This window comes from Carassius auratus, chromosome 3, assembly GCF_003368295.1.
Source record: "Carassius auratus strain Wakin chromosome 3, ASM336829v1, whole genome shotgun sequence".
NCBI classification, from domain to species: Eukaryota; Metazoa; Chordata; class Actinopteri; order Cypriniformes; family Cyprinidae; genus Carassius; species Carassius auratus.
In genome coordinates this window covers 26,339,545-26,351,599 of record NC_039245.1, presented here as the reverse complement: position 1 = coordinate 26,351,599, position 12,055 = coordinate 26,339,545, and the positions used below count along the sequence as shown (strand labels likewise).

The 12,055-nt window shown below is 40.1% G+C and overlaps 1 protein-coding gene across 4 annotated transcripts; it reads right to left on the bottom strand.

Moving 5' to 3' along the window:
• Nucleotides 1-651: 651 nt before the first annotated feature.
• On the bottom strand, nucleotides 652-10,405 carry LOC113052772 (cerebellar degeneration-related protein 2-like). 4 transcript variants are annotated; one of them, XM_026217226.1, is made up of 6 exons: nucleotides 10,141-10,405; nucleotides 9,880-10,006; nucleotides 5,412-5,524; nucleotides 3,646-3,794; nucleotides 2,907-3,071; nucleotides 652-1,954 (listed from the first exon to the last, which is right to left on the bottom strand). In XM_026217226.1, exons 2-6 carry the CDS (start codon nucleotides 9,956-9,958, stop codon nucleotides 1,063-1,065), a joined length of 1,398 nt encoding a protein of 465 aa, XP_026073011.1. In that variant the 5' UTR covers nucleotides 9,959-10,006; nucleotides 10,141-10,405; the 3' UTR covers nucleotides 652-1,062. The 4 variants fall into 4 exon arrangements, with proteins under 4 accessions (XP_026073011.1, XP_026072993.1, XP_026073002.1 ...); XM_026217208.1 differs by having other exon boundaries at nucleotides 1,063-1,954; nucleotides 10,079-10,405; XM_026217217.1 differs by having other exon boundaries at nucleotides 1,063-1,954; nucleotides 10,098-10,405.
• Between the last annotated feature and the right edge of the window lie 1,650 nt (nucleotides 10,406-12,055).

Below are 12,055 nucleotides of genomic sequence, written 5' to 3'. Positions count from 1 at the left end.
GTTTCTTTCGTCTTCCATTTACCAATATGTATGCTGCACCATTGATTTTTTTTGTTTTACTTCACCAGGGTGATGTCTAGATGGGAAGCCTTTTATCCTGTAAAACTTTTACAACATTATTAGCTTAGGAGTCCTGATTATTGGCATTAGGTCTGGTCCACATTGCAGCATGGTTTACTTGTTTTTCAGCGTTCACTGTCGAGCACATCAGCCATTCAAAGTAAACTCTATTGACAATGAGTGCCTAAAACAACACTCTGAATATCTTCTGAATAAGACTTGATGAAACTGACCTGATAAACTGTAGCAAGTTCAATGAGTTGTGCTGGTGCTTTGTGCTTATTGTAGCAATCTAATACCTTGTGACACCTTTAGTTCCCGATGAACTCATTCATCCAAACTCCTAGACATTACATAAAGACAGCATGATAAGAACTGTCGATTCTCTGCTATTTCGGGCCACATTTTGTGTGAAATGTGCGTCAGGTGGATGGTAAATGAAGACTAGGAGTAGGGTTGTTTTTAAATGTTGCACATAGGATTTCTCATGGAACAAGGCTTTCCATCTAGACACAACCCTACAGCAGATACATCCTGGTCACTCCACTCATTCAGCCATGCTTAAGGTAATAAACTCATAAAACAATCTTATAAAGCAAAGTGTGATTTAATATTGAACAAGGTGGTTACATAATGCTGTGTTTATTCATAACGTGTAATACATGTGAGAAAGGAAATAATCAGCAAAGATACGCATCATGTCTTCCTGTGCTTGATTAACTTTAAGTTGAATATGATAACGGTTAAACCGATGTGTTTAGCAATACGAGTAATATGGTCTACCCCCAAAAATGGCCAACTTCGCAAAAGCACGACACTCGAAACGTCCAGAAAACTACCACTTGTCTCTACATGTGTGTAACCAAATAATACAGGGATGAGTGGTACTACATAACAGACATATCTGAACATCTTTCTGACTGTAGTTTCTGAAAAAATTAAGATATTACATGAAAGACCAGGGAAGGAAAGCAGTGGCACGAATTTTAAGAGCAAAATTGATTATTTTCCGCTTTTCCTCCCTTTGGTGGATTTTATATCGCTCTTGGTCCTCTGTAAGCGTGAGAAGATCTCCTTGAAGAGAGTTTTGTACTCTGGAGTGTTTTGGCTCAGCCGCTTATCCACAGCCTCCACCTGTCGGCTGATGCCCTCCAGGGCCTCTGGAGTCGAGGGCGTCTGCGGTGGAGTGGGGGGCTGCTGGGGCTCTGCGGCCCGGCATTCCTTCATAGACGGGTCCCTGGACACGGGTCGGGAGGTCTGCACCTCAGCGTGGCATAGACTCTCCTCGTGGCGCCGGCACTTCCCAAGCAGCTCCTCGTACTTCTCCAGAAGGGCGTGATACTGCTCATCCACCTCTCGGAGGATGGACATGCCCCTTTTCCGGACGCCGTTGGCGTGAATTGCGTAGCTGCCTTTGCGTCTCCCTGAGGCGTCAACCGCAGAGATGGCATCTAGAGCTGTATCACTGCAACTCTTCCGGACGGGTACCGCTCCATCATTTGCATCCCCGTTCTGCATTCCAGCCATAACTGCATCATCCGGAGTGTCAGTCTCGGGGGCGCAGTTGAGCAGCGTCTGCTCCAGGCCCTCATCTCTGCTCAGAAGGCAGGCTCGGGACTTGCGGAGCTGGTGCATCTCCTGGAGCTCTGCCTCTAGCTCGTGCACGCGCCTCTGGCAATTCTCGGCCCCCATGAGGCGCTGTTCCAGCCGCTCAAACTCCTGTATCACCGCAGAACATTCCCGCTCTGCGGCCTCACGCCGACCGCGCTCAGCCGCCACAGCAGCGCGCAAAGATGACACCATCACACGCAGATGTTCCTTCTCTTCGTCAGTGGGCTGACACTCCTCTAGGTCACCACTGCCCGGGTAAGACACCATGAAACAATCCTCATACCTGCACAAGAAAAGCCAATAAGACTGAATGATTGGAGAAGTCTGGCAGGTGTCACCAGAAGATTTATTATATTGATAATAAGTTATTATATTGATTAAAAATTATACATGCATGAATGAATTATTTGCAATAAGATCCATAAGGTGCATTTAGTTTAAAATTTAGAATTTTCATGGTTGCCAAAAAAATTTAAAGGCATTTTTAGACTGCACTTGCAAACAGCAATTTCTAAACACCTAAATATTTTTTTTGGCAGAAACTAAAAATTGCATGGTTTAAAATTGCCTAAAATAATCTGAAATTAAAATAATTCCTGGTTATTCATGACTACAGGGCCTTTTTAAAAATAATAATTAAATAATAAATATCCTTCTGTAATGGGCTTTAAAAAAAAGCACAAAATTATTCAAAAGATATTGCATGTGCTGACGATTTATGGTGGGGGGGAAATGCTGATCAAGGAGTTTATTGAACTAGAACACTGGGCCCTTGTCAGATTGCTATAGTGTATGTATTTATGATATATTTTATGATAAGCCTTATTTTATTATACATTTTATGAAAACCTATGAATTTCATGATAAAACCACAGCTGTGAGGGACAAGCACTGATTAAAGGTCCTGGGTCGCATGACATTTCCAAAACAGTTTTTTGGTGTTCCTCTACTTAAAGGTTTTTTCTTTTTTTCAGAAAAACTATCAACTAAATCTGTATGTTGTTAAACAGTCCAGTCCATTAAACGCACCGTACATCTATCCCTCACAACCAGATTCCTGTCAGAAATTAAATATGTTGCCTCCCTGACCAAGGTCTTTTTCATTCAGTTTTTTTCTTTCTTGGAGGCTGTTTATCCACGGTGAAACATTGCTTCCCGTGTCGTTCTTCCCCTGTGGACACATTTTTAAATGACACAACATTACTCCACTGCAGACCTAATAAATCGGAACGTGCCTGGGAGCGGTGCACAGTTCTTTGAGGCAGGGGAACGAGTGCACAGTCTTTCTCCTCTCTTTCTTCTCTCGGTGAACCCTGAGCTCTTCCAAAGTGCGCAGTTCCTCCACGCGAGCAGTTAGCGTGTCCACCTGCCCCTGCAGCATCTCCATAGTACTTGTCAATCTGTGTGAAGAGATTTGCATACAATCATTCAATCTATGAGCTTCAGCCAGCCACCAAAACCACAGGCCAGCTGCTTTAATTAGTCTTGCTTTTCAATTTCAAATTAGACCAATCTACCTTTTCTTATATAACATACTTAAAGTTATGACTAGTTTTGGAAAAAAGACAACTAAGATGAATTTCATGCAACCGGCCAATTGCAATAACTGAATAAGGAATACATTGGGAAAAATAAAAACGTTAAGGCAGAAGTGATGTACTGTCATGTTACAGTTTCACAGCTTTTTCCTAAAGGCAAAAAATAGTCTCATAATAAACAAATCCTCTTATAGCTACGGGTTAGCTTATGAATATTAATAGTTTGAGGCTCCAGAAATGTTATAGTGCAAAGTCAGCATGAGCAAATTAATATTCATGAGCTGAGCCTTTGCAGGGTAAGACTTCTACACCTATCAGTGTTATGACAGATCCAATAGAAGATTTGGTATTGTTGCAAATTTTACGCTTTCGAATACTTGTGATGTCCTCGTTGTGTTGCGTGTTTCCCATGATGCTCTGACAGCGTATGGCTCACCTGTCGATCTTCTGCTGAGAAGCTTTGCTCTCCAGCACCAGTTTTTCATTGGTTATCTCCAGCTCTCGGGCCGTCACGTCCAACTGCTCGTACACTTTAGCGTGCTGCTCGTTCATCTCGCGCAACATCTCCATCTGCTTGGTCAAGTACTAACAAAAAGAGACACCTGCATAAGCCTGCCATAACATTGTTGCGAAATAATGTGCTCTACAATTAAGCAACAGGGTAAATATTAGTGAACGTGCTTTTTATTTGCTTATTAAGTTACTTACAGATGATGTTTTTGTAGCATTGAATGGGTTACTAGCTATGTTTCCATCACCCTGTTTTTACGCACATTTTGAAGTATGGCATCAGAAACGAGTGATGGAGATGGAGAATTTCATATAAAAATCACTTGTTTTGCAAAAACTTATTTACGATCACTTGAGATGATTTTAGACTTGTGTGAAAAAGTGTTAATGTGAATAAATGGAAATGGAAACGCATTTGCGTAAATTCCTTCATGCGCATCAATAAAGTCACGTGACTGCGCTATGGGACGGCGAAACATAACCAATGGACCAATCTCGTTCCTTTACATCTGAAATGTTATGGTTATTTTGAAATGTTCGCTCTGTAGCGCAAATCATTTATTATAATAGGCCTATTAATTTTTTTTTATTCAGGGGTCTCTATTACTTTTAATAGAGATATATAACCTAGTGCCAGTTCTACCAGGAAGTGACGATTTTGTTCTCTTTGACTCGCTGGATGGAAACGGTGCTTATTCACAAATGTTTTATGCAATATTTCAATTGTATGTTGAAGTTAAATTCGCAACTTTGGAAGGAGAGCCAGCTAGGGAATCAGTCTGTATTAGTAAACTGATTCAAAATTTGATATTATGTTAACCTAATGAGAAATATTCATGAAACAAACTGCTAAAAGGAACATGTCTCTTAGATCACACAATACTTTGATGAAGAAATCCTACAGGATCTGTTCAACAATTAAACTGGCACCTGTGTTCAAGCCATTATGAAGAAATGACATGCTTGTGGAAAGCTCGGTAATCTCCTGTGAAATGAGTTTTTGTGTTCAGCGCTACACCCTGAACTTTCCTTCACTAAGATTAAGCCCATAAACCCCTTACAATTTCTTTTTTTCTTTTTCATACGGCTGCAGCCAAATCATTACAGTTCCAGCATTACCGGTCTGAAATACTGAAATGTTGTGCAATCTGTACAGAATGAGGCGAGTATTCAAACAGATCTGAGAAACAGCAGCTCATTGTTCTCAGATAAGTAACCGAGTCTTTGTTCAGTGGAGCGGGCACACAGACAGACCCGCCGCATAACAGTCTCATCTACAAACACGCTTCATGCGCTCGTTAGCATCATGCTGATGTGTAACTAGCTCATCAGGAGACCAGCACTGACAGGAAATCAGGAGAAATGATTCTTCACTGAAGCATGCAGGTCAGAGGTCACGAAGGGGTTCAGTGCAGTTCAGAATGTAATTAAGAATCATTTTAAATTCCGTTCAGTTACTGAATTTGAATATAGGCACAGCATTCTAACAGGATGCAACATTCTAATTGTGTTTTTTAAGGAAGCAGAATTAATTCTAATAATTGCTTTGAATACTAAATGACATGGCTGTTAACTGTTTTGACAGAACTGAACTTATTTTAGAGAAACACGTCTAATTATGCGAATGTTTTGGATCATGAAATGATGTATTCACAAGCACAGACACTTCTTGAGCTCACGGCTGCTCTGTACCTCGATCTCCTGCACCTGCTCCTCATTGTTGATGTACATCTGCTGCAGTGAGTCCTCCAGCTCCTTGTTGCGCTCCAGCAGGGTTTTCCCTAACTCAGCTGCCAAGTGCAGATCTGGGATAAAAACAGTACAACATCAGGGAAGCTGCAACAAAACAAATCCTGGTTACAATAGTAATCAATTCATTTCTACAGGGAAATTAAAGAGAATGGATCGCATTTTTTAGGTTTCTTTTGTTCTCCACACCAGTATATGATGCACTGCTGACTGTATATATATATATATACATATACACCCCCCCCATCCAGAGACACAAACACAGTCCTCCAGTTCACTCAGATGGCGTGGACTCAGATGGTGGGACTTGCTGACAGAGATGGTGTCACACACAGGAAGGAAGTGACATCGTGGGAGGTGGTGAAGTATTGAGCTCAGAATCACTGACCTCTATTACACTGATATGAATGCAGAGATTTATCATGAGATGAGACGGTGTCAGAGACGATGCTAACACACTATAGTAAGGAAGCACACAGAGCACCATGTGCATAAATCACACAGTATAACACACTTTCCTCTGTGTGTGTGGAAACTGATCCCATGAGAGTCTGCTGGAGAGAAGCACAGATGATAGTGCTCAAAACACAGAGCTGAAGATTCATTTACAATCCACTGCATCTGGCTTAATTGTAGATCATAAGTATATGCACCTCTTTACTGATACTGATATTGGCTGATACTTTTAAGTGATGACTAAAAAAACTATAAACTCGCTATTAGTTTTAATCTATTGTGTTTTGTTGTGTCAATGAATGTGTTTTACTTGTTTTTATTCTTCTGCCAGGTTAAATTAGACTTTATAACATCAGTTAGTGTTCTTTTGTTTGTTGTTTTGGCTTCTCACTTTTATTTGTTTATTTATAGTTTTGTTTGCACTATACAAACATATATTCAGTTGCAATTGCGAGTTATAAAGTCAGAATCGTGGAAAATCTTAGAAACAATTAAGTCAGAATTGCAAAAAAAAAAACTTTATATCACAATTCCGAATTTATTTTTTTTCTAAGAATAACAAGTTTTAAAGTCAGAATTGCGAGATATAAAGTAACAGATATCTTGTTTAATTGTTTTATTTAGTGGAGGAAATGGGCTTTCATAAGAGGCTTAGTAACTACAATTTTTTTTTAAACTAAATCTATACATTAATCGGTTGCAGCAGTTGTTCGTAAAAATTGTACTTAGTGTAGGGAGTGCTGGGACTGAGTCTGAGAATGGTTCAAACTGCACATCTGTCATTAAACCAAGTCGGTCCAAAAATAAAAGACTGTTGTTAATGACGTAGTGATCAAATTATTGTTTAATTATTGCTCTAATTATTGAGCATGCATCCATATGCAGTAGATTATATAAACTTGCAATTCTGACTTTTTTCAATTGCAATTGCGAGTTATAAAGTCAGGATTGCAAGTTACTGTATAAAGGTTTAGAATGAAATGTGAAAATATGGAATAAAACATATAGAATGTACTGCATGCCAGCTTGCTTATTTTGCCCAAGAAGAGCATGATCTGTTTAAGTCTGTGTCTCATACGAACTGACTATTCTTCTAACTACAGGTCGAGAGCTGTAGCTCCAACCACACAAGTTTGTAATGTTCATTGGAAAAACACTGAATCATTCAACTATGTTGCTATCCATGGAACTTATGACCATAGCTGGCTAACAAAACTTTTGGGAAACAAACCCCAGAGCGATATACAGTACAGACCAAAAGTTTGGACACACCTTCTCATTCAAAGAGTTTTATTTATTTTCATGACTATGAAAATTGTAGATTCACACTGAAGGCATCAAAACAATGAATTAACACATGTGGAATTATATATGGAATTATATACATGACAAAAAAGTGTGAAACAACTGAAAATATGTCATATTGTAGGTTCTTCAAAGTATCCACCTTTTTCTTTGATTACTGCTTTGCACACTCTTGGCATTCTCTTGATGAGCTTCAAGAGGTAGTCACCTGAAATGGTCTTCAACAGTCTTGAAGGAGTTCCCCGAGAGATGCTCAGCACTTGTTGGTCCGTTTACCTTCTGTCTGCGGTCCAGCTCACCCCTAAACCATCTGGATTGGGTTCAGGTCTGGTGACTGTGGAGGCCAGGTCATCTGCAGCACCCCATCACAATGATCCAGATACCAATATGGTTATGATTATTGTGCATCCTTACTCTGTTACTGATATGTAAATGACTGAATATAATACCAGCACAATCTGATATTCAGTACAGTGAGAGATATTTTTAGTAACAGCCGTGAAACAAGGTCAGCTGTGATCTCTGAGGAACCACATCCCAATTCAGGATTTTTTCCTTAATTAACTTTCCCAAAGAGGACTTGCTCATCTGAAGAGTATTTTCAAGCTAACATGCACGTTACCAGGCACACCAGGCTGGAGGACATATACAGGCCTCATGTGCATTTCTGCACGTGTGGTTTCACATCAACACATGACAGCAAACCAAGCACAAGAGCAGAGCCATTCATAACTACTGCTCGAGCTGCATCAATACCACCTCTACCTGCACAAAACACAAGTTTAATCTCGTTATACTGAGTAGTGCTTGTGACCGTAAGTATAAAGTCTTCTACATGCTCCCTTCACAGAGTACACATCTTTGCATATAACGTAAAATGCACGGCATTGTAAGTGTATAAGATATTTTGGTACTACTGTCCCTATGATTTACGCAGTGTGGAAAACACGGACAGAATTGTAGAATACAGTCATAAAAACTAAATTAACTCTAAAATTTAGTGAAAATTGGATTAGTCAATCAAAAGTAGCGCTTTATGATTATTCAAATACTTAATTTTCATATCAGATACACACAGAAACTCAAAGGTCTTCACCACAACCCAAAGTAAACGTTCAGCTTAACTTGAAGAAATCATGACAGACAATATTACATAATATATTATTGCACTTTGTTTGCAAAAAATGTGAATCCACAGTAAAGTGGTGTGTTGTTTGGTCGGCAGGCTCAATCACTCTTTAGGGTGAAGTGATATTAAACTGCACTCATAGTGTCCGCCCCTAGGGGACGAACGCCACCAATCCACTTCAAAACCAAAGTGTCATTGTGATATTTATCAAAAACGCCACTGACCGAGCAATGGAGATATTGCACTCTTTTCAGCGCGGGCACTTTCTGAAACGGCATTTCCTCTCATGATGGATGGCTTTGAATGTTGAGAGAGTCTGAAATGGATCAATATGGAGTCTCTGGGAGATATTGTGTGCTAGGCCCCCATTAGACCATTAGTGCATGCATATTACTTAGCTAATTTGATTGTGAACAAATATGCTTCTAAACATGGTTATCAGAGGCCTTGCCTAGCTGGTGGTGCATTTCTGAAGTACGTCTTACATGCAAACAAAGCATACTGTCAAGTAAAGACATGTTTGTCTATTTCACAGGTGTGTTTTTACCTGCAGGGAGCATGTAGAGACAGAAAAAATTATTTTTAGAAGCGTCATGAAATATTACAATGAGAAAAGATCACTATCATTTCCTTACTTCCAGAATGGATTAACTAAACTCGCTCCCAAAGAAGCACCTCTGCAATCCTTCTCGGCCAAAAAGATCACCGTTCCAGATTCCCTTTCCACCAAACGTTTGCCTTCCTTTCCCAATCCCAGCGTAATGACTACAGGCCAGATCTCTCAGAAACTGACTCATCACTTCTAGAGTACAGCCAAACAAAGTGTCCTGAAATTCATAAAGATCGCTCACAGGCTGTTCTATGGATCAGCATTTTAAGGTGATTCGATCCCGAGGGCAGAGAGAGGGCAATGACATCATCATAAACCCACAGAGACAGGGAGAGAGAGGTGCATCGGAGCAGAAAACTACTGGAAAATAACCACATCTGACAGGTCAAACTTGCTGTTGCATTTTATGATCAACATTCGGTCCAGAAATCAAATGTCTCCCATTGGACTAATGAGTTTTCCAGTAGTTCCTAAGGAACATCAAAACTAATTTTACTTTAAAATAACAATACACCATGCATTATCCAAACTGAACAAGCCCAAATAACCCTGTCTGGCTGATGCATCTCTATATACTCTGAGAATGATGCTTTGACACTGCAGTTTTTATGATGAGGAGATTAAAGCAGACTAATGTTGAGCATCTGGACTGACACAGATCCAGAGGAAGACGGTGGACTTCTCTCACCTTCAACCTCAACCCTTATTTCTGACTGTATCTCCAAATAACACACGACCAAGACAAATATATCCCTATATAAAGACAGAGGACAGCATTGTATCTACACCCAGTGAGCACTTTCTTTGTCCACGGTTTGTCATTCGAGCACACACACACACACACACACACACATACACATAAGCTGGCTTTGTTGTCAAACTGATGCGGTTTTGTGGTGTATTTCTCTCACCTTGCTCAAGGTCTCTCTGGTCGTACCAAGGCTCATCTTCTTCCGTCACAAACTCGTCCATTCTGCCGGCTCGGAGCATCAGTGTGTCGCGGTTAACGGGAGGCCGGAAGCTCACAGATGCGCGGATCTATCAAAGAGATAAAGATGATACATGAGCTGCAACATCTGACTTTTCCAAGCGCTTATGCCGCACACTTACACTTGCGCAAAACACAGACTTTTGTAAGAGGGAAGCAGCGTTAAAATCCACTTTTTATCCACCTATTCTCACGGTTTCTTGCTAAATGAATGTCCGTTCGAGCAGCATCCGCGGTCGAGTGATCCGCTCAACAAGGCAACAATGACAGCGTTTTAACGTTACTGCAAACACTCGCTCCGTTACCGTGCAATGTTTCCGACATGCCAGGAGAAATTTCCCTATGAAATGCAAAAGATGTCACGCTCCTGCTATTCAGTCCTGTCACACTCAACCCCTCCCACTCCTCATCCTCATTCCCAACAACATCCCGTTGGTTTCGCCCGACAGATAAGGTACCCACGATTATACTATTGGGAAGGTTGGTCCATTAATATTCATAAGCAAACGCTTCACCATTGGATGGTTGTAGTGCCACGTCAACAGTCTGTTTGATATTCAAAAATCTGCGTTCGCCATTGGTAGTGCTTTCAAGCAACGTCCTTTCGACGTAATTAATATTCAACAGTTAAATTTGGGCATAAATACCTAGTTATGTTTCACTCCGGAATAACAAGTGGGAAATTAGGATACTATATTTTTATTTCACATTTCTTTTAAACAGGGTGTTTCTTGACACTGGTAAAATTGATTACAAAATCCCACTTTTAGAGACACGCGCAAACATATTCTTGTTTTATTTATTATGCACTAGCAAAATCCTTGCCGCTGAGAAATGAACTGACACGTCACCAGAGCACATTAATATTCATGACTCAGTTTACCCCGCAGAGCCTTCATTATAGTAGGATTCGTGGCTTCTCCCGCCAGCGCTGCTGCTCTTCTACTGAGAGGAACCGCCAAACACAACAATCTGTTCGTCCGGGAATCTGAGGGCTGCTTTTAATCTGAAGAGGCATAATTAGGGGGTCTCCATTCAGCAGCTACTGTGGGCTCAATAGAGCGTTAAATTCGTTTATTTGGAACAGGTTTCCCGCAGGGGAGAAGACTATATTTAAGGTGTAATTTTAGAAGTGCCTAATAATAGCACAAAACCAGATTTAATGAATAGGGACTTATTTTTAAGGTTCGGAAAGAAAAGAAAAAGAAAGACAAATGAAAAATTAAGAGATGTAGGCAACCAATAATGTAGCATAAATATCTGAGAAATGTATTAACTTTAACAGAACAGTAAGGTTCTTCACTCCCTGTAAAAATCCTATTCATTTGCTTAATAAAGTACTGAATTTTAACAATATCAGACACATTTCAAGACAGACCTCTAAGGTTAAACAATAATACATCCTTATTTAGACGTCAGTGTGACCCCTGTCTTTGCAAAAGTGTTTAAAGGAACACTCCACAAAAAACAAATAGGCTCATTTTCCAACTCCCCTAGAGTTAAACAGTTAAACTTTACTGCTTTTGAATCCATTCGATCTCCGGGTCTGGCGTTATCACTTTTAGCTTAGCATAGATCATTGAATCTGATTAGACTGTTAACATTTCACTCAAAAATGGCCAAAGAGGTGTATTTAACTGTTTTTATTAATTTTGTTGAATATTGAATCTGTTTTTGTTGTTGTTGTTGTTGTTGTTGTTGTTGTTTGTGCAAGTGAGATATGAGTAAATGCATGCTGACATTTAGTCCAGAACTACAGTAACGTCATGTTCGCATTTAGTCCAGAACTACAGTAACCTCATATTCGCATGTAGTCCAGAACTATAGTAACCTCATGTTCGCATGTAGTCCAGAACTACAGTAACGTCATGTTCGCATGTAGTCCAGAACTACAGTAACGTCATGTTCGCATTTAGTCCAGAACTACAGTAACGTCATGTACCCATGTATTCCAGAACTACAGTAACGTCATGTTCGCATTTAGTCCAGAACTATAGTAACCACATGTTCGCATGTAGTCCAAAACTACAGTAACCTCATGTTCGCATGTAGTCCAGAACTACAGTAACGTCATGTTCGCATTTAGTCCAGAACTACAG

Coding starts and splice junctions, on each gene's coding strand:
- LOC113052772 (XM_026217226.1), bottom strand. CDS start 9,958: ATGCTCCGAGCCGGCAGAATGGACGAGTTTGTGACGGAAGAAGATGAG. Junction 5,525..9,879: donor CCAGAGAGACCTTGAGCAAG/GTGAGAGAAATA, acceptor TTTTTATCCCAG/ATCTGCACTTGGCAGCTGAG. Junction 3,795..5,411: donor AGCAGGTGCAGGAGATCGAG/GTACAGAGCAGC, acceptor TCTTTTTGTTAG/TACTTGACCAAGCAGATGGA.